Source organism: Argiope bruennichi, chromosome 8, assembly GCF_947563725.1.
Source record: "Argiope bruennichi chromosome 8, qqArgBrue1.1, whole genome shotgun sequence".
In the NCBI taxonomy this organism is placed as follows: domain Eukaryota; kingdom Metazoa; phylum Arthropoda; class Arachnida; order Araneae; family Araneidae; genus Argiope; species Argiope bruennichi.
Window position 1 is genome coordinate 31,077,359 of NC_079158.1, and position 23,409 is coordinate 31,100,767.

The 23,409-nt window shown below is 26.1% G+C and overlaps 1 protein-coding gene across 2 annotated transcripts; it reads left to right on the forward strand.

Annotated features, from left to right (window-relative positions):
* The first annotated feature begins 829 nt into the window (after positions 1 to 829).
* On the forward strand, positions 830 to 17,092 carry LOC129981743 (uncharacterized). Of its 2 annotated transcripts, XM_056092715.1 has the most exons (8): positions 830 to 1,026; positions 2,536 to 2,703; positions 4,795 to 4,945; positions 8,966 to 9,064; positions 10,803 to 10,850; positions 11,133 to 11,533; positions 14,882 to 14,951; positions 15,258 to 17,092. In XM_056092715.1, the coding sequence occupies exons 2-8, from the start codon at positions 2,536 to 2,538 to the stop codon at positions 15,350 to 15,352; spliced, it is 1,032 nt and encodes a 343-aa protein (XP_055948690.1). In that variant the 5' UTR covers positions 830 to 1,026; the 3' UTR covers positions 15,353 to 17,092. The 2 variants fall into 2 exon arrangements, with proteins under 2 accessions (XP_055948690.1, XP_055948691.1); XM_056092716.1 differs by lacking the exon at positions 830 to 1,026 and having other exon boundaries at positions 2,535 to 2,662.
* Positions 17,093 to 23,409: the final 6,317 nt, after the last annotated feature.

Consider the following 23,409-nt stretch of genomic DNA (forward strand, 5'->3'; position numbering starts at 1 on the left):
ATCGTATCGTATCATTGAATTGCATATCACTGAAATTTATCGGAGCGGTGATTTCACCGGAAAGTGCGAGGCTTCACTGGAATATGCGAAGTCACCGCTCCACTTTACGGGAGTGACCGATATTCGTATTTGATGATGCGCTATTCCATACAGATCATTTTTAATTGCTCGTGACAGATTGACTTTGATTACATGTACTTTGTTTACTGCTGGCGCCATCTATTGGTAGAATATAGGACTAAAGTGAACATTTTAAAGAAATGACATATATTTTTAACTCATCTTTTCCAGAAAATGCTTCACTCTAATAAATAAATTAAATAAATAGTTCAGAGAAAAAAAATAAAATTTAAGAAGTAAGCTGAAACAGATAAATTAATTCAATCACACGTTAATTAAATTAGTATATTAAGTATTAATAAATTTTATATTTAATATTAAGTAATAATTTTTAATTAATAATATGATTGAAATAACAGATATTTGGAACGCATATTTAAAAATAACAATAGCAATATTATTTGTTATTCAAAAAATCGTGGATTACGCATCTCTAAATCTCAATAATTCAGATCCTAAATTTTATTTTATTTAATTTGAAGTTTAATTCGTAAGGTTTATAGCTTTTAGAAGTGTCTTCAGTGCTTGTCTTCTGAAGTTTTTGGTAAACAATTGTTCTGTTTACATTGTTTAATAATGATTATTTATTTACTCGCTTGGCCACTTCATAACCTGCTTAATATTTCCTTACAGCATTCACTTATTTTTATTAGTGGCATCACACAAAAAGTTTTGGTTCGGATTTTCAATTTCACGAACACGAGTCATGTTGAAACTTGCGTCTATTAGAAGTTTCATTCTTTCGGTTGGTAGTGTGTCGTGCGAATTGCAAGTTAATTGTAAACTTTTAAATTTTTATTTCAATTTGAAATTGTGTTTTCGAAAATAGAATTACATTTTAAAATATCCAATAGTATATTTGTAAATATAAATTAAATTCTTCCGTTTCGGACAACATTCGAAAAGGTAAAGATTTATTTCTTGGAGTCTTTTTTCTGTATATTTTCATAGTATACTAATAAAGATTTCATAGTTAAATTTTTAAAGAAATTTCTTAATATGAATTGATTAATTTCATTTATTTCTTACCAATTTTTAGGGTGTAAAATTCTGTGATATTTTAGTTTTTTTCATATCTTCTTCAGTGGGTTAAGAAATTAAGATTGTTTGATGCACATATTTTTTAAAAAGAATTATGAAAGACTTTGATTTGATGGTAACATGATTTTAATTTGTTATTGCCTTAAAGTCGTATACTAACTCTGTTTTCTTGCTATATAATTTGTAAAACTGAAAACAAATAATTGCTTGAGATTTTTTTAACCAGATTGAATTTTATGAAAAAAGTCTTGTTGATAAATTATAGTTATGGATATCAGCATTTTTAATAATATATTTTTCTTATAATTTTAACTAATTAGCTGTGTGAATTTGTTTTTTTAAATTGTTTTTTTGAACTTTAATGTATGAAATATTCATGAGGCATAACAACAAAGGTTCTAAACTTTCATCACATCTAGTGTTTACTTTCCATTCAATTCATATTTTATAATTATTATTTTATTAAAAGACTTGCTAAAAAGGGAAGACAGAAAAAGAAACTATATCTCTTCCTTGCCGTCATTCAGCTATGTAATTTATTTCTTTATTCAGAATTCCTAATTGATTGTAATTTCTAAATATAAGCTACTATTCTGCCATAAACATTCTATATTTTTTTGTTATTTTGGTAAATTTTCATCATTTAATGATGAAGACCAATCCCATTATACATTCTAAAATGTTAAGATTGAAATAAAGTCAGTTAAGCTTAAAATGCATTCTAAATTCTATGTTTAACAGCAAATGAATTATTGGCGAGCTGTATTTATGGGATGATCATGGATTGGATTCGTATAAAAAAAAAAGGGAAAACTTAGTAATATTAATCAAATCATTTATTTTTTCATTGATTTAAAAATTGTTTCAGAATTGCAACAAAAAGCATTTTGTTATTTCAGGAGAGTAATAATTTTCTTGAAAATTACTTATATATCACCAACACTGTTTATATTACAATAATTCTTACAAAATATGTAAGATTAAAAGCAGAAACGGCTTTGAGAATCGTTTCTTTTATGCTGAAAATTTTGAGAATTTTCAATACATTTTTTAACGATTGTTAATTTTTTATAAAGCAGTAAAATTTATACTATTTAGAATTGGCAGTACATAATCAATTTTATATCAAATGTGTATTTACATAGTTCATGTATAAAGGATGTTTTCATTAAAAAACGTTTGAACTAATAGACTGTTAAATCATGGAAATATTGTTGAATTCCACAAACACACTTGCTTATTAGCTTGTGATTAATGATTTCAAATTTAATATTTATCCATAATTATTCAGTCTCAAATTTTATTTAATGAATTTGTGGTTTTGATAAATTTATATCTATATTAATTGGAGCTAATTAATTTCTTTTATTTTAGATGGCACCAAGGGAATCATGTTTATTCAAGTTTATTACGGATGCCTTAATGAATGAGACATATAAATCCTATTTGTATTGGATTAACACAAATGAGGGAAAATTTTGTCTCAAGTGCATTATTAGAAGTAATAAGAATTGGACTCCTTCATGTGCTAAAATCTTTGATGTGAGTCCAATATTTTATATTATTGGATGTTAAATAAGTCTTGTTGTAATAGTTAAATATAACAAGTTAATAGTTACTTCTTAGTAAATAAACACTAAAAAAAGTTTAAACTCACCAGTAATTGTTGGGAAAATCCTTAATAGAATGAACAGCATCCTTAATGATACCACAAAAATGAATGTTTCAGATAATATATGAAATATAAAACTTAACATGGCATGATTTATAAATAATTATTATAGTTAGATTAGCATATATTACCTTTGAACATCATTATTTTTAAAATATATTTATTTTTTCATCTTAAAATATTTTATTAATTTGCTTGCTGATATTTTAATGTAATGATTAATTTAAAACAAAAATCAGACATTTTTTAAACTAATATAATTTATATAGATAGTATAAATTATGTGTCCTGAAACAATAAGAAATATGAAAGTATTTTATATTATTTCTTTCAAATTATTAGCAAGATGGCTAATATCTATTAATAAATTATCTGAACAAATTTTCATTAAAATTTTCTAAATGATATTTGTTACACTTTCAATTGACTGATATCTTATGCTAGCTCACAGGGGTTCTAAATCTGAAAATATACTTGGTGATTTCATTTTCTTTAAATGGACTTTTATTCCTCTTGTATTAAAGTTTGATATCTGGGCTTCGATACATTTATTGTTGAATACTTGTCCAAGTTGATTGAATTGTTGTAAAAATTTAATTTTGTTCATGAATTGAGTGCCGATGAACAATCGGAATGAATGAAATAATCAATTTATAAACAGTAACCAAGATCAGTAGCATTATATTGGTTTATAAGAATGCATTTTATTGCAACTGTATTTAGTTAAATGTGTTGAACAATATCAAGCCAAAAATTGTAGAAGATGCTCCTGACAATCTTTACATGAACTGATATCGACATCAGCCGCTTCACCATACAGTGATCGAAAAGTGACGTTATTCCCTTTACAAAATCTGCCCAGCCACCCATTGCTGGCAGAGAAATTTTCAATTCCCAGGGCATTCACAAGTTCTTTTGTCATTTGTGAAACATAGGTTCATTGATAGAAATTATTTTCGCATGAATACTTTTAAACCATTTCAAATCAGCTGTCTTTATGTTGTCATATTTTTTGTGTCTTATCTGTCTGATACCATGAAATTTGAAGTCTTAATATTCTTTAGAGATAAAATGTTTAAGGATTTTGTTGATTTGCATTCTTTTGCATTTAAATAATTAAGCTAATTTTCTCGCAGATTTGCCATCATATTGATGCCAAATTTGATTTCATTGATCGAGATTTAGAAAAATGCACTTTGATATCATTGCAACTCATATAAGTAACTAGCTAATTAAAGAAGCAAGGATGACAATTTATTCCAAAATTATCAGAATCCACTAATGGCTAATATAAAGAAAGAAGGACAAATGACCTTTCATAACCTGACATGGAATCTTTCTGCTCTTAGTTAAAAAAGAAGTGATTACTTTTTCCTGAAAAATGGGGTGGCGAGCCAAAAAGCAGCGGTTAGATGGGGTTGATTGGCTGTTACCTGGGATTATTTGAATGAGAATATTAATATTTTATTGTCTATGAAAACAGTTACAGAATGCAATTTTTCTATACATTCCTAGATTTCAATTGGAATGTAAACACTTTTAAAAGTTGTTTTTGCTTTTTTGTATATATTTTTTAAAAGAAAAATTATGTTCAAAATTATATAGTATTTTGGGCATGTAGAAAATATAAATTAGTGGCAGCTGTTTTATTTTTTAAGGAATGTCCAAAGAAACAGCAAGTTTTATTGGCTATTGTATACTAGCATATGAATTCAAATTTTAACATTTAATTCTTGTAACTTCATTCTTATAATTTGGAATTCATTGATAAGTTGTCATTTCGTGAAAAGTGTATTTAATCGAATTATTTTCTAATATCAAACAAAAAAAAAAAAAAAAAACTAGTCTCTCTCTCTTTCTCTCATATATAAATATATATATTTGACAGAATATCCTTTTGGTTAAAATCTTATTTATGCAAATATTTATTCTTAGTAATTTTTGTATTCATTAATTTTTAGGATTATCATAATTTGAAACCCAGAAAATGTAATGATAGACGTCAAAGATTTTTAGTTGCAATGCAAGCTTGTCCATTTATTACATATCTGAAAGAAGAATCCTCAAAGGAAGAAAAATATTATAAAATTCAAATGCATGGAACATTGCCTGGTAAGTATCTTATTTTCTGAAATTATGTATTTTGTGTTATAAACTTATAATGTTTTTTTTTAAGCTTGCAGCAAGAAATGATCTCTAATCTGTTTATATTGCCTCACCTATTTGTTCCATTTTCATTGTTTTAATTTAGGATTTTTTTCTGGTATAATTAATATGAGTCAGTACAGAAACAAATTTAGAAAAATATAATTTGAAATAATAGGGTATGCTTGTTACTCGTTATGCTTTCTCTTTAATTCAACCTTTTGCTCTTTCAATAGGTAACCTTTTTATTGCTTAAGGGTAATTTCTGTTGTTTTAATCTCGCTGCTAATAACTTTTAATCTTCTGTGTAGTTCTAAAAATTGATGCTTCATGATTGTGCAGATTATTAATAATGGAAAATTCATTTTAATTGCTAATCGTAAGGCTCTTTGTACTCTTTGTGACTACAGCCTAATGTCTAATTTTATAACATGTTGGCAAAAGATTTTCATTTGGTAGTTACGAGAAAGGGATATTCAGCTGTACTCCCATCTAATGAATCTTTGTTTACTGAATTTTGCTATTTAATGAATTTTCCCTGCTGAAAATGAAGGAGAAAACCCTTATATAACAAATAATAAACCCCAGATTAACACATTATTTCAGCAGGTGATTTTTTAAAAACTGAATTGAGTTGAAAGATATTAGATAGCTTTTCAAATTTTTACTATAGTATCTATCTTGTCAGGAAAGAAGAGTAATGGGCAAGTCCTTTGGATGAGTAGTGAGTGTAATTTGTCACATGGATAGGACAGCATATTCCTTATCTTTCCCCCACACCACAAAAAGTTAAAACTATCTGTTATAGAAAGGGTTATAAAACTGTATTATTTAAAGAGTGTAAAGATAATACTGACAAAATGTGCAATAAATAAAAAAACTGGATGAGTTCTTCCCCATTTAGTCTTTTTGATATCTTTAGATAAGTCTATGAAAATACAAAGGAGAAAAATTCTTTTATTTACCGAGCAATGTTCCATGAATCTTCCAATTTGCAGTTTAAAAAATCGTCAAAGTTCGTGTTTTTCTTTTTTTCTGTAAATTGCATAAGTGTGCTTCAGTTTGCTATCTTTCATTCTGTAAAAGTTAATTACAGAAAGTTGCTTACGAGAAAAATTATGACACTCTTTGTTGAAAATGCGAAGATGAGATGCAAAGACAATGTTTTGAATGTTCTATATTTTCCAAAACAATCTTGGAACAAAGTTTTAAAGAAGTACAATTGAAAAATACTTTCAGAAGGCACTATTTACAGGCCCACTAGAGAAAAGTGTGAAAAATGGTCATCTTTTTTTGTGGGATAGACTTTAATGGTTATGTCATTTGTGATGATGGAGTGTCTATCTGTGTAATTTGAAAGATTTATTGAAACTAATGAATAGCGATTCTAATGTAGAATTAATGAAATTCCTATTAATTTCTTCATGCAACAGGATCAAAATGATGTCCCCCCCCTTTTAGTAAAAAAAAAAAAAAAAAAAAAAAACTTTTTTTGAGTTAGAAATCAAAGAAATTGTAAAACATTATTTGGTTCTAATTTAAAAACTCCAAATTAACTAAAGTGTAATTATTCGCTGTATTTTTAGCTTCTGAATAAAAAATGTACATTTTTTTAATTATGAGTATTTTTGTGTAGTTGCTTATTAGGCTGTTTGTAAGATAAGTATAGAATTTTTTTCAGGGACCCTGATATTACTAACCTCCAATTTAACAAGTAAAATTTTTTTTCCTGATTAATTTGTAAAATCAGGATCTGAATGTATTGTCAACTGAAAAACTTCATTCACTAACATTTACCAGTATTTCAAGATATCAGACTTTGAGAGAAAAATGTAATTATTCATCTTGCACTTTGACAGTAGAAGAGACCAACCTTTTTGTGTTTTCACAACAAAATAAGTTATCTTTTTGCAGATGGAAAATTTGATTTAAACCAGTTCTAATGCAGGTCATAAACAAAATTAAATGATTTGATGAGAATAGCTTCCTCTGAAACTATCTCATTGCTTTAGAACCTTTCATAATTATCACAGAATAATATAGAAATGGAAGAATGTTAGTAAAAAAGCAAATCATGGTACAAAATAAGATGAAACAAAATAAGAATATATCTGAAAAAATGATAGAATTTAGTTAATCTTAATCAATTTACTTTGAGTTCAATGAGGGAAAAAAAATAAGAATTTGAAACTGGTTGTTTATTATATTATCAGGATCACTAATCTGACAAAAGAACATTCAACCTGGAGTTAGAGCATTTTATAAAAAGAGGGAACTGTTATATAAAGCAAAAAAGTCTGGCAAAATAACAAGGACATATAAACCATGGCAGAATGAAAAAAGCAAAAATTAGTTGGAGAAGATTTTCGTAAAAGCTTAAAAATGCAGTCAGTTGGTGACAGTTAAAAAAGATTTGCAGCAGAAAACTCTTTCCGTAACCAACCAATTTTCTGATTTGGGTTTAAAATCGTTTTTTTGTATAGATTATGCTCTTTAAAAATATTAAATTTGTTAGAAGAAAATCACAGAAATTAATATCTGCAATAGTAATTATTTCAATGTTGGGAGCCCTTGTTTTTACAGAAAAGTTCCTAATCTAGGTTCATTTCCTCAAATTAAATTACATGGATTTTGATATTAACTATGATAGTGCAGGTATTTTAAAACAAAAATATTATTTTTTTAAATACCAATTGATAATAAATTCCTTACAAGGCTATACCACACTTACTTTTGAGCTATTTTTTTAGTGTGTCTAAATTGATTTACTGAAGTGAAAGGATATGAATAAGAGAATGTATTTATATAAATTGTGATATCTTATCAGTTTATTTAGCAAACTATTGCCAGGTGTCTTTCTTTGCTTAATAGATTACTAGTTCATTTTTGGTACTTCTGAAGTATTCATGCAAAGGGAAAAAAAGTTGTCTTGTCATTGATTTTGTGAAAGCTCTTATTTATATTTTATATTCAGTTGCTTCAGGTTGAACGACTATTCCCAAATCCATGATTATCCTTTGTGATAATGAAAATAACTTTTAAATATAATATTTAGGATTATTGATGTTAAATGTTAATAGGATCTAGTATATTTTCTCAAATCTAGTGTATTAAGAGATATATTATGTAATATTGAAATTCAGTAGTTATAATTTTTATAATTGCGATGCATCATTCAAAAAATTGTGTAGAGAATGAAAAAAATTCTGCATCAAAAATTAAATATGAGAATGCTTTGAAGCACTTGCTTTCTGAATGATATACTGTTTATGGAAAAAGTAAAACATACAAACATGTTTGGATTTCTAATCTTGGTTTTTCTGAAAATTATCATCAAAATACACCACAAATTTTACTTTTGAAGTCTCCTACATAGAAAAGAAATTGAATAGAATGGGTGTGAGAATATGGAGTGATCAATCACATTTGTTGGATGAATATATCAAAAGTAAAACAAGTGCATAACTCTCATGCACTAACATATTTACATTAAATATATTTATTTTTGGTATTCATTTCATAATTTGCACAGATATTTTTTGTTATTGTTTATTTTGGTTTTTGAAAATATAAACTTAATCTTGATTCAAAAGGGCATCTGAATTAACATTATTTGTTTAAATTATATTTTTAATATGAATATTATGGAATTTGAAAGTATTATCAGTGAATATAATAAATTAAATTTCTGATTAATTGTATATGGATCTAAACTGGAAATAATATGAAATTCATTACTGTTCTTTAATAACAGAAATTGTCATATTACATATAAGTCATATTTGTTAAATAATTTCTGAAAGGGAATATTTGTGCAGCTTTTATTTTGAAGTTTTCTGTTTTTTTTAAACCAAAAGTTAAATATTGTGCATAATCAAAATGATTATATGCTGCATAATTCTAAGTTATAAAATATTGAAATAATGAGCTTATTATTTAAACAAAAGAATTGTTGACTATTTGAATGTAATATAATTATGTTTTTAGTTAATGCAGCGGATGAAATTGAAGTATTTCCATCAAATGAAAATATGGATGTGCAGACATCTCAAATTACTCATACTAGTGAAGATGGATCTGCTGCTGGTTTGTTTCATTTTCATTTATACTGATTTGTACTGTAATAAAAGTTACTAAAACTGAACTAAACAATAGAGCAAAATACTGCTATCAAAAATTAGTATTACTCTATTATATACCACTATACTAATATTTAAGTTTTATATTTAAATTGAAAAATTTTTAACTGTCAGTATTTAATAGAATTATGTCTTTTTTAGATAGTTCAACTAATGAAATTGATTTTGTATCTTCATCAAAATAAAATGTTATTATGCTATGATTGGCTTGAATCTTTAAATTCATGCCTTGAGTTAATTACCAAAATACAGTCAATTAAGTGCAGAGTATTGCTACCAAAAATCCTTTGGATTTAGTGTTTTCTCTTGTTTATTCAAATACAAAATCATTTCATACATAAATTTTAATGAATTTGGGGATTAAATCGAATTATAATGTTTTTAGGAATAACATTTCTTTCAAATGAAATAAATTCACATAATAAAAACAGTAATTAAAATTTACTATGATCATGGATTGATTTTTTATGAAGCTTTTAAGTTCCTATATATGTGGAATGTAAAGCCATAGAATATTTGTTAAAGAAGTTTTCTTAATGGGCATATCATACATTGCAATTATCATAAGCACTGTTAAACTTCTTCATTACCTATACCACTACTGTCGAATCACAGAAGTTCAACATTAAATCTTGAGAAGAGCATAGTGATCCTTTCCTGTGAAGATAAAAAAAAAAAAAAAAACTGTCCCTGTAAAGATTAAAAAGAATTCCATGCCAAAGCTAATATTGTTTCAAAATTTTATGCAGCCAATACACAATTTTGCACTACGTTATTTACATGTATTATTTGTCTTCTGGGCATCCTTTAGCAGTTAGAAAGTACTAACTTATAGATTTTTCTGTCCTATTGTGTATTATCACATTTTTTATTGCTTTTTTTTTTTTTTTTTTTTTTTTTGCTAACAACTATGTGATGTTATATTACTATTATCAAAACTCTAAAAGGATGTTTTGACACTTAGAGTCAAAATAGCTATCTATGATCAAGTATGAATTATAAAACTCAGATAAGTATGATTATGTATATTCTATTCAGTAGCTTTCTTCCTTTGAAAAACTAAATTTTGCTATAAATCTCAATTTCTATTTATTCTTTCTGTAGTTCACAACTATTTGTTTTGTGAGATTTAATGTTTTATTTAAGAAAATCTGCAAGAAATGTCATTTTTTTTTTTTTTTTTTTTTTGTGAAATGACATACATTGAGTTCCAAATTTTCTTAATAGTATTTCTATGTAGATATATTGCCATCTTAAGTTATGTGCAGTTCTGTTAATTTAATCTTTTCTAAAACAGAACTTGCTCATTGCTCTGATATTAAAAAAAAAATGTCATAAATGAATAAATGGGAAGAAAATGTGGCAAAAAAAATTGTTCTAAGTAATATGTATAAACTAATTGTATAATTCTATAAATGATAATCCATTTTTAAGATTGCAAGGTAATATTTATAATAGCAAGCTTCATTTTACCATTTTAATCTAGGACTCCTTGCATATATATACCTACTATATTAAGGCTTTCACCGTCTCCTAATTACCCGATTCTGATTTTTTAAATGTAACCTTAAGAGTTTAGGTTTTTCTGTGTAATGTTAAAATTAACAATATCCAAAATTGAAAAATGTTAGGAAATTGCTTACATTTAGTTTCTGTCTTTGTTACTGCTTTTTTTTTATTGCCAGGTGTTGCAAATATGGGAAACTATGTCTGTCATTCCCACAGTGAAAATGGTATGATTTTGTTCTCTTTTTAAATTATTTACTAAAATTTAATGATTTACTCATTTGGAAATCTAAAATTGTTAATAAATTGCTTTATCTCGCTAATATTATTTGGACAGTAGGATAAATCTCATATATGTACCTGATATTTTTGTGAAATTGAATAAATCTTTATTATTAAATTAATATTCATTCATTGTATGATCTTCAGTTGAAGAATAAAAATTATTTAGTATATAAATTGCTTTAGTAAAAATGTACATTTTTTTTTTTTTTTTTTTTTAAATTCAGATTTGGATAATCATTCAAGTCCATTGCTGGTTGATAGCAACTATTCTCTTCCTGATGACATTGCTCAGCTACTTAGCAATTTGGGAGATTCTGATGTGAATTTGACTATTCCTGATGCTATAACAAATGAACTAAAATATCCTGAAAATGGAGCTTCTTTTTTAAATAATTCAATTCATTTGACGAGAAGTCCCCTCAGCTGTGATCAAACTCTGAACTTTACAGATGAATTTAATCTCCCTGCAAAAGAACAGAGTTATTCTTTTGAATTAAGGGCAGAAAATGATTTTCCTATTAACTATGATCCTGTAAATGATCTGATTCAATCTATTGGAACTCCAAAACCTGTTGAAATGGAAGCAATTCCAAAAACTAATTCTGATCAACTTGGGAATGTGCAAGTAAGTGTAGAGAATATTTACTTTCTTGTTGCTATTCAGCTGCAACTAGCAACTAATATTTTTGAATAATTTCCAAAGGTACTGCTTCTGCTAAACTTTTTTAAAACTTCATGTGAATTAAAAGATAATTTTGCAAAAATGTATATTGATAATGGCTAAATCTAAAATATATAACAATAGTTAATAAGTTATTTTATGAAGTCCTATTTTTCAGGAAATTGAGGGATTACAAAGCAAATGTTTTTTTGTTTTTTTTAGTTAACTCTTTATATACTGACAGTACTTAAAAATACCATTTAAATCTGGCTTATATCTTTATAATATGACAATTTTTGCTGATGGTATTCTAATGAACATGGAGATTGTAACCCAAATAGCAAAAAGTTAATATAAGCTAAAAGTAGGAATTAAAAAATTTAATAATTAAATTAAGATATTTCTATTAATTAAAATATTTTTCTTTGGTTCCCTGTGATTATTCTGCAAGAAAACTTAACTGCTGGTGCAAAAATGAAGTTGAAAAATTGATAACAACATAATTCGGTAAATAAAAGGTTAAATATTTAAAAATACTATAAAACAAAAATTAGAAATATTTTTTAAAAAAATTGGGTGTTAAAATTAGAGAAAATGATTTTGCTGTCGTAATATCATATCGAAGATCTCCAAATTTTCAGAGAGATTAGGCTTATAAAACTTTTCAGAAGAAGAATCCAGTTTGTTCAAAGCAACAATTTTGAAAAGTTTGTTTTGAGCATAATGAGGCAGAAGTGTTCGGGTGGCAGGCAAGGGGGAAAATCCAATTTTTAGTAATTTTGTTGTTTTGTTTAATTTTGTTGAGACATTGTGGTATATCTCTTGGTAGAAACAATCACTGCTGCAAACTCATACATTGATATATTGCAGATATCTTCCTAGAATGTCTGCCAATATTTGGTTTGATTTTACACTTTGAATTTCACAAGCTAAGTCTTGTATTGAATATCGTCAATCTACATTAGCACTGTGACAGTCCTCCCTATCTTGCATTATTGGCCAGGAATAGGGAGCGAGAATCCGTGGCACATCTACATGGACAAGCCTGATGTCCAATAACAGGCAATAGGAACTACACCTCCTTAGAAAATTCAGAGTTCAGATTGGTACCCAGTGTACCTCCCTAAATGATAATTCTGCAGTTTCTCTAAACCTTACCTTTTAAATTATATAAACCTGTCTTATTAAATTTATTTTTTCTGAAAATGAATTATATGTTATTTAGTAGAAAAATAATCCCAAAAATATTGAAATTTTTAATTTTTGATTCAGAAACAAATCAATGCTTTGTTGCATGTCCTGTCATCTGGATTAAAGATGCAATCTTTAATACATAAATTCCATTTTTTTTTTTAAAGCTGTCAAAACTGAGATTTTGATTAATTTTTCCCAGATCCTTTTCAGGCATTACCTAATGTTTATGGGTGGATTTTTCCCAAAATGAGCTCAACAATTTTCTATGATATTAGTTTTAGAGATAAATATGTAGCAACTGCTTACTATAGGTCAATAAATATAACTTGACTATCTTCTCTATATGCTTTGGGTTATTGTCTTTAAAAGCATCTTAAAAAATGCTTTATTCAAAGTGTTTTTTTAAGATGTTGAGATATATCTGTCTTATCTATAATGCTACTAGTGAAAACTAGTTGACATATAGCCCTAAAAAGACAGATCTGCTTCATATTTAACTTTTACGGTATTTTCAGGACCCAATTTATCCTCAATTTCCTTTATATACTTTATTATCAACCATCACACCCATAGAAATAAAATTTGTGATCTGAAAACAAAACAATATTCCATCCTGGTATATTGTTGTTTTCAGATCACAAATTTCATATTCCAGGATGGAATATTGTTTTATGGTTTTCAGTTGGAATTAAATATGACTTTAAACTTAGGATTTCATTCTTTTTTTAGAAGACAAGGCTTTTCAGTTGGCATAACTGAGTATACTCCTTGGAGTGTAACTATAAAATAGTGCAATATTAAGAACATATCTAACACTTTCAGCTGAGACCCCTCTTCTAATTTCTTAGGACATTGAAAATGCAAATTTTAGAACACTTCATATTTTTCTTTTGAGTGATTGATCTTTGCAGTAGTGCTCAAAATATCATTATATCCTTTTCCTGGAATATTAGCTATGAAACAAGTTTGTCTGATACATTTGTGATATTTTTATTATTTTTTTATGCCGATATGGGTTTTGTGAATCAACAATTCAGTTTCTCAAAGAGATATACCTTGTTGTAACCATTTAAACATCTTGCAATCAACATTATCAGAAATTTCCTTCCTAAAACTCATTTTAAAAGTTTTTAAGAGAGAAAAAAAGATTTTAAAACTAATATTTAAATTATATTAAAAACTTATTATTAAAAATGCAACTGTAACAAAAGGCTGTAAAGAGAATATTAAAATTAGAAAATTTGAGTTCAGAATTTAGCACTTAAAGCTTTCTTGCATAACAAATGCTCTTCTAATAAATGTCCTTGTTAAAAAAAAAAAAAAAATGTAAGCATTGAGAAAGGCCATGAATGCTCAGATTTTTATTTCAGAGTTAATTACTGTAATTTTTAACTAAATTCATTTATTTAATTTGTTGTGTGTTTTAGTTAATCACTTGGATTTCATGCCTTTAATTTTAGACCAATAGATGGTTAACTCCTTGACAAATTCGATTCAAAACTTGATGTGTGTTTATATTTAGGTCTTCAGCAGTGTACCAAATTTTATTCATTCTTCATATTTTTAATTTCGTTCTGTTGCAATTTAATGGATATACTTTATTAATAGATTTTATTGAAGATTTGATAGAAATCTGTAAATTTAATGTAAATATCTCATTAAAACTCATTTATCAAGTTCAAAATATTTCTGAAATTTGCAGACAGACATAATTCCTAGAAAAAGTTTTATGGAACTTGTGGGGGATTTTAAAAGGGGAGATTCATGAATATTTTGAGATTTATTTTTGTATTGACGATTACAATATTTTCTCTTATTTAGTGTATGAGAAAGTAAAAAGTAGTAGTAGTAGTTCTGTAAGTCATACTAACTTTTGTATTATCCTTTTATAACACTGTTCCATATCAATTTCTTTTCCAATGTGATTAATTAAATTGACTTTTTGCATATAAGAGAAGTGATAATTGAATATTGAATTGTAAAATTTGATTATTTATATGTAAAATTTCGCTTTAAATTTGATATCTTTCAGCCTATGAAGAGGTGTATACTCAGCTTCTAAATTTATTGCATGCACATGCCCATCATTATTTTGTTTTAGAATATAACATTTTTCAGATGATACCAGAGATATCTGAGGAATTTTGTAAATGTGAATTTGAAGGAGTATTCAGAATTGATGACAATGGTATGTAAAAGATAGCTGTATTTAATTTTATCTTATAATAAAATGTTAAATGGATTAATTAATAAATTTAGAATTTAAAATATGCTTTATTTTATTACCGTAAAGTGTTGGAATATAATTCTTTCTATAATATAGATGTGATTGAATTTTTTTTAATGAATGTTATTGGCTCCTTTTTTATGTTTGTTTTTATATTTCTCTCAAATTCTTTTGAATGATTTTCTTTTTATGAATGGTAATTTTTTTGTGGCTAAATTAAATATTTGCATTTATATTTATTTTTAAAAACTTTTTTTTTTTTTTCAGATGGTATTGTGAAGCGTTTGCAGCGCAACAGAGTTTCTGGTGATAATCATGAGAAACATTACTATATGATGGTTCTGAAACCTAAAACAATGTGACTACTGTATTCTCCAAACACTGAAGTCTTAACTGAAGATCTTAAATCAAGAAGAGATTTTGTAGTTAATACTGTAAAACTACTATTAGATATTTTTGTTTTTGTTGTATTTGAATATAATCTTAAGAGATGTAAGCTGCCTACATGTCTTAGATGGAGGGCTATTATGTATATGTTAAAGTATTGTGCAATTGTATGGGAAAAATTCCAAACTTTCAGCCAAACTCTTTAATGTAATATCTTGTAGTAAGCTTCACTCATTATTCTTGGTAACAATAACAGCAAAGTTGAGACCATGATTTTTTTTAACGTATTTTCATGATATATGTATAATTTTTCTGTGTTGTGAAGAGAGTGATAGATACAAGCCTGCTGAATTAGCATTATTTTTGAAAGTTTTAAAATTCATGTTCTTGGAAAAGTCTTCTATAAAATAAGCCATTTAACTAGTTCTTTTGCTGGTATATAAAGTTATTTCTAAGCTTGTCATCTGACCATGGTTGAAAATTGAGTTCATCCCAAAGTAACTAGAACATTAATACGACTAAACTAAAGAGTTTATAACAAGATTGTACAGATTTTGTCAATCAAAGACTCTGATATTTCTATTTCTCTCTGATACTCTTTTTAAACAGAAGCTTTGGGTATAAAATGAAAATGGGCAAATGGAATGAAAATAAATGGGCTAACTTCAGAGCAAGAATTTTCTGTGTATGTGAATTCTTAAAATCATTAGAAAAATCTAATATTCAATAAACACTTAGAAAATACCTTGAATTTTTTTTAGAACTTCTGAGGAAATTAAAATATAACTTGTAAGGAATGCTTGTTTCATTTGAAAGTTTGTTGGACTGATCCAATTTTTGTTAAATTTTTCATTAGTTGCCTTCAAACCAAAAATGAAAATTCAAATGAAAGAAAACTGTATGCTGATAATAATTGTTCGGTAGATTGCTTTTAAAAGTAAGTTTTAATTTGATATTCAACTTTGTCCAAGATTTCACATTACAGTGAATTTTTAAAATTATGAGACTAATGTGCACAATATGGTAATGAACTTGATATCCTAACAATATGTCCATCAAAATTTATCTTGACTCCTATTGATATAGACTGTGAACTTCTTAACCTTGTGCTTGAATAAAATAGAAGATATGAAAGCAAGACATCTAGTGTTTTACTTTTCTTGTATTCTGCTCATGGTAATAAAAAATTTACCTTTTTGGAGTGCTGTTAATGATAATCCAGTTCGCAAAGGTTAAATTTTTCATGTTGTACCTAGTTAATATTTCTGAATGTGATACTAATATTTAAAAAAATGATTTTATTTTTTACCAACTTTTAAACATTAATACCCTATTAGCACAAAATGCCCAACAACAGTCTTACAGTATCTTCCAGATCTTGTCCATCATTCAGAATATTGAATAACATTGTAAAGAAATTGTACTACATCTTGTGCTAGTAGGTTAATTGTTATTCTTTTTAATGAGCTGTTATATATTTAAAAGAAGTGTTATACTTTAAAATTCAACATTTGTGCATCTCTGTATAATCCTAAAATGATTGAAGTGTTTATTTTATTGTTTATCAATAAGGTGACAATTCTTAGCTTTGTTTGTATTGTTCGAAATGTTTTCCATTATAAATAATTTCATTGATAATCCTGATATTAGTTTTGCTATTTTTTGAGATCTTTTGTTATACAATTATACTAACAGTACTTCACAAGCTTGTTCTTATTCTAATGACATTTTATTATTAATTTTATTACAATTTGTTTGATTATAAATCTTATTACAATTTGCTTGATTATAAATCTTATTACAATTTGTTTGATTATAAATTTTATTACAATTTGTTTGATTATAAATTTTATTACAATTTGTTTGATTATAAATTTTATTACAATTTGTTTGATTATAAATCTTATTACTATTTGTTTGATTATAAATTTTTATTACTATTTGTTTGATTATAAATTTTTATTACAATTTGTTTGATTATAAATTTCATTACTATTTGTTTGATTATAAATTTTTATTACTATTTGTTTGATTATAAATTTTTATTACTATTTGTTTGATTATAAATTTTTATTACTATTTGTTTGATTATAAATTTTTATTACTATTTGTTTGATTATAAATTTTATTACAATTGGTTTTCATGTCTTAATTGATTCAGTTTTTGAGGATTTTACAGTATAAAAAAATTGATATGAAATAAGCATTGAAAATTGCTTAAATAAATTGTGTTGTGCTTGAAATGCAAGAAAAAAATATAAATATTTCAGAAATTTTTTTTTTAGTTAAGTCAAGAGAATCTATCTTTATATACAAAGAACTATAGTTAAATTGAAAGTTAATATTTGTTATATCATATTTAGTTTTTATAATTAAATCAGAATAATTATTAGTAAAATAAGACTTTTGGCCATTTATAATTTTAAAGTAAACTAATTAGTTTTAACAGTAAAAGGAATTGAAAAGCAATTGTGACGTGCTGATGATACTTTTCAAGATTTTCACAAGTAGTGACCTATATGAAGGACTTTTTAATGAAATTTGGGGGGTTTTACTTGTAAGCTTAAATAATTTTGTAAAAGAAATTTTCAGGATTTATTTTCATGGAACAAATAATGATTTTTAGTCTAGTTAACTAAAAATTTTATTTCTGCAAAGTTATTAAGATTGAATATTGAAATAGGGAACAGAAATTTATTACATGACTACAAGCAGTGAGAAATAGTATTAACCGTAACTGGGAAGATATGGTCTGTCAGACCGCTAAGGATGGACTTTTGGACGCCCCTATTCTATTTTTAGCTGAATCGAATGGATTGAGCCAGTAGGTTTTGTGATCTTCACTACACATGTACTTTTTAAACCTGTTTCAGCAAATGCTTTTTTTTTTTTTTAAATCAGATATTTCTTTGTGTGACATCTGTTAGACCACACTTCCCTTATAGTTTCCAATATTATACAAGGCTTAGCAGATGGCTCTGAAACTTGGTCCTCGAAATACCATTCAACCTTCTGATCCTAATTATGAAGATCTCCAGAGGCTTTTAAATGAAGTGGAAAGTTATTTTAATGATGAGGATAATTGTATAAAATATATTTTAAATGAAAGTTCCCATTCAATTGATTCTGATATGTATATTGAAATGCAATTAATTTTTCTAATAATAATGTATTTTGAAAAATTTCTAAAATATATTAATATACCAGAGGAAATATTTACAGAATTGACGGGCTGATTTTATACTTAATCTATATGTTTAAAATGCCCTCAAAAACCTTGCTACAAATGTTCAAAATTCTGCATAAAAATGTGTCGATAAAAAAAAAAGAAGTCAATTTTACCCATTGTCAATTTTTTCTCTCCATATAATTGAAGTTTTCATTATATTGTTTTCTATATACCTTTGTATAGTGGAAAAATAAATCTGATTTAAAAAAAAGTAAAAAATATGTTATTTGTTGCAACATGTAATTTGAGAAGAAAATGTGTTCAAAACTTTTTCAATGATATTATATTGAGAAAAACTTCTAAAACATATTTATATATCAAGAAAAATATCTTCAGTATATATTGGCTGATTTTTATACTAATATTTTCATTAGAAAATGTTATTTGGCTGCAAAGAAAATGCAATATCGTAGACTGTACCCCTCACTTAAGTTCTAAATTTTCGCTTCCCCAATTAAGAGTTAATGATGCACAATCAAAGGTCATGTGCAGAAATTTTCAATCTTGTACTTCAATGGTATAAGGATATTATCATCACTTAACTAATAAAGTTTGTAAGAACTGGAAAGAAATCTTCAAACTGTTGGCATAAATATCTCAACTTTTCAAATTATATGCATTTTCCCTGAAAGGAATGGCTACATTTTGTTAACAGCATAATGTCTTTGTATGTCTCCAAATAGTTAGTTGCATAATTGTTCAAAAGCTATTGTTTGTAGATAATTTACATTTATCATAAATTCTTATGGAAATTTAATATATTCTGGAAAATAGGGTATACTGAAGGAGGGGGAGTATGTAGTTTCTTTATTATGTTTATAAATATTATAAGAATATGTATAATTTTGTTCCTATGATGTGCATAATTAAGGATTCTCTATCTAAAAATGTACTTACTAAAATTGAGGACAATGTGACACAAAAAGAAAATGTATCCAATTGTCAGAATCGTTCTCCACAAAACTTCATAAGCATTTATAAGTTCACATATATTATGACTTGCACTTGTTTGCAGCTGCTTTTGGTAATCCATTTGTTTGATTATTTAATCTGCAGCAATAATAATAGCTTTTACAAATTATCTGCATTCTTATTTTTTTCTGAAAAGTTTTTATGTATATGAATATATATTCATTTTCCAATTAAGGAGTCTCTTGTGAAAGTGATCATTATGCAAAATAATTATCCATTATTTTAAATGCAATGAAAAAACAAAACAAAAAAAAATCAGTAAATTAGGAATGTTTAGGTAACTTAAAAAGAATTTAATTCAAAATTAGTGACTTTCAATAATTCTTGATTCTGGCAGAATGTTGTATATTCTTAAAATCATATTTCAACTCTTCCCTCCCCCCATTGATTTTTAGAAATTAAAGTAACGAGTTTTCAGATATTTTCTGTTAAACAAATATTTAAAAATACCCTAAAAGTTTCTAAATTTCTTCCTATGTCTTCCAAACAAATTAAAAAAAAAATCAATGTGTAATGAACATTGAAAATATGTTCCAAAAATTTAAGCTGCACTTTTATTTGTAATAAAACGGTTTAGAATTTCAAACATCTTCACTGATTCTAGAGAAATGTAGAAGGAATATTATTCCCTTATTTCTCTAAGAATTGAATATTGAGATTTGCATGAAAGAGCCTATTGTTCTAATTGTTTATTGGTATCAAATCGGTAAATGTTTTAAAATATCTAACATAACACAATATTTTTTGAGGAAAAAAATCCTCGAATTTATTACTAAATGAATCAGAATTATGCAAGAGTTCATATTCTGCATAAGAAGTTTTTAGATAAACCTGGACACTTGTGAAGTCTTATGATGTTTTATAAAATTATCCACTTTTGAATTGCATTTAATTGTAAATTTTGCATGAAAAGCAATTTTAAAATTAATATTTATTTGAAATTTTCTAAAAAAATAATAAGGCATTTTTTTTGAACCAGAATAAAATAAAACTCGGAATGGATAAGGCTTTTTTTAATCAACATGTTAAATAAGTGGAAACATGCAAAGAATTCTTGATCAATAGTTTAGTAGTTTTAAAAATTAGTCATAAGAATGAATATTTTTTATTACATTTTATCATTAAGTTTTTTTTTATCTGCCTTTGTAGTGTGGGAATAATGTTTAATTTGCAGATGCAAATGAGAGTAAATAAGAAATAAGTCTCCTCTAAAACAAGCTTTTATTTGCAGAAGCAATAAAATATACATATATAATTTTTAGTGAAAGCAATACATGACATTATTTATATGATATTTACTTTCAGTATTCAAAAGAATTGTTTCAAATGCTTTTTGTGAAAGTAAATTACTGCTGCATAACAAAAGGATATATCTTATAATTTGGAAATAATTGGAGGTAGCACAACTTTATTTATTGAGTTAAAAAAAATGTGAAAGATTTCATTTTTCAATTGCATGCGTAAAAGTGCTTTACTTTTACAAATCGTATTGTAATAGAAATTCATTTTAGTTTTTTTTATACATAATTTTGATATTGTTTAGTTAATCTAACTATAAAAGTAAGTAGCTAAAAGTATAAATAGTTTCATTCTACACTCAAGCGAACCAATTCAGTTTATTGGTTTCAGAATGCAAATTGATTAACCAAGAAGAAAAATTTAAAAAAAATGGAGGATTATGATTAAATAATGTTATAAAAGACTTTGTTTATTTATGATATCAAAATTCATTTATATCTTGTTTGTAATTGTAAACAATTAAACACTTATTTTTAATCTAAACAAGCTTATTTTATCGAAAGCCACTTTCATCAAAAATTTGTAACTTGTTAAATATTTTGAGAAATTTTCAGTTTTACATATTGAATGATTATTGGAGCTTAATAATAAATTGTAAATACTTAGATAGAAAAAGATTTTTCACCAATCTTTCTGTGTAAAGTTGTTAAAGTTAATGCACACTTTTCCTGCTTCAGAGTGACAGAAAAATAGCATATCCTGCTAATATGTGTATGCTTGTCATCAACTATTTAATTAAAAGAATCAAAGATGCGAGACTGCAATTTAATTAAGATTTCTTTTTAGTATCATAATTTTATGTTATCTGCAAATTTATTTTTGGTGAAAATGATACACTTATAAATATGAGAAGTTGGGTCATAGTTAAATAAAAAATAGTTAATAGATGTACATGTAGAAATTTGAAATTTAATAGAAAAGACTTATCTGTTGTGAAAAATAAAAATTTAGATCACACAAAATGAATAATTTTAATCTGCTTTTTTTTCCCTATAAATTAAGTTGTAAAGTATTAACAAAGATTTTGTACCAGAATACTCAATAAAAATAAAATTTAAAAATCTGTGTAGATTCTAACTTTAATACTGATCTTAGTATTTCATAATTTATTTCCTTTTTTAGAACATACACTTCCTTGCATCTTCCTTTGGTGCAGCCTTCCTTGCAACCTTTATTTGCCTCTAATATTTTCATTTTGAAAAATTGCTTTAAAGCTAAATTACATTTTAGGTAGTATAAATTATCAATAAATTAGAGTTATAATTTTAAGCAGGCAACCACCTATAAGATTCCAAAAGTATTCAGATTATATTTTTTTCCTTGCTGTATTTTCAAGGAAATCTAATTTGTAAAGGGTTGTGCACTTAAACTTGTTTAAATAAAATCAAATCTTGGAATATTATTTGTAATCTTAATTAATTACCTCTTGAAATTTACATATTACATTGCTTAATCATTCTAACAAAATATGCAGTTTTATAATTTTAAAACTGTCAGTTCATATAATAGAGCACAGTATTTATAATAGAGTAATCTTAATTACCTCCTGAAATTAACATATTACATTGCTTAATCATTCTAACAAAATATGCTGTTTTATAATTTTAAAACTGCCAGTTCATATAATAGAGCATAGATGATTTTTTGAAAGTTTGTTTACTATTCTGTTTAAAATTATTTTAATTTTTAAAGCTTAATTACTGAAACTGGTACTTGTTGAATTTAACGGTGACGAAGAAAAAATTTCATCAAAATATAAAAATATTCTCAAGTGCATAAATAAAATGGAATAAATATAGATCAAATTACATGCTGCCAATGAAAATGGTCTAATTGGCGAAATTTTTTCTTGACACTATTTGTCGCCGTTATAACCGTCAAGTACCTTGCAATTACTATCTTGATAAATCTGCTAGTGTAGATATTAAAATCAAAGTATCTGTAATTTTTTGGAAGCACGAAGAGAAAAGGAGTCCGCGACTTGCATTGTCTAAGGGCCTAGGTATTAAACTAAAGAACATTACAATCGATGGGTTTAATATGTTTCATTTACAGCTGGGTCTAATGTAAAGAGCAGCAACAAAATGGAAAAATTCCATGCAGATATTATTTAGAAACTTATACTAAAAAAGAAAAAGAACAGTACCATGATTTTTTTTAAATATCCTTAAGAATAATATATAATCAAGCTGGAGATTGGAATTTTTTTCCTTCAAAGCTTGCCTTAATTTATTGAAATGTGATGACAGCCTGCCGTATACTTGCTTCCGCTGATCAAGTTTCGTTATCATTTTCTTTTGCATGCTCTTCACTTCATTTCATCCAAATTTACGAATTCAAGTTTCGTTATTGTCACCTTTAACATTTGGCTTTGTATCAATGTTTTAGTTCTTTTTAATTTTGATATATTAATAAATGATATGCAATTCATTGTTATAATCCTAAAATGGTTATTTTGATCCTTAAAATAATATAGGATCGGTGAATGTCAGTGTATGTCTCAAATGCCTATGTTTGAATACATTTTTATAG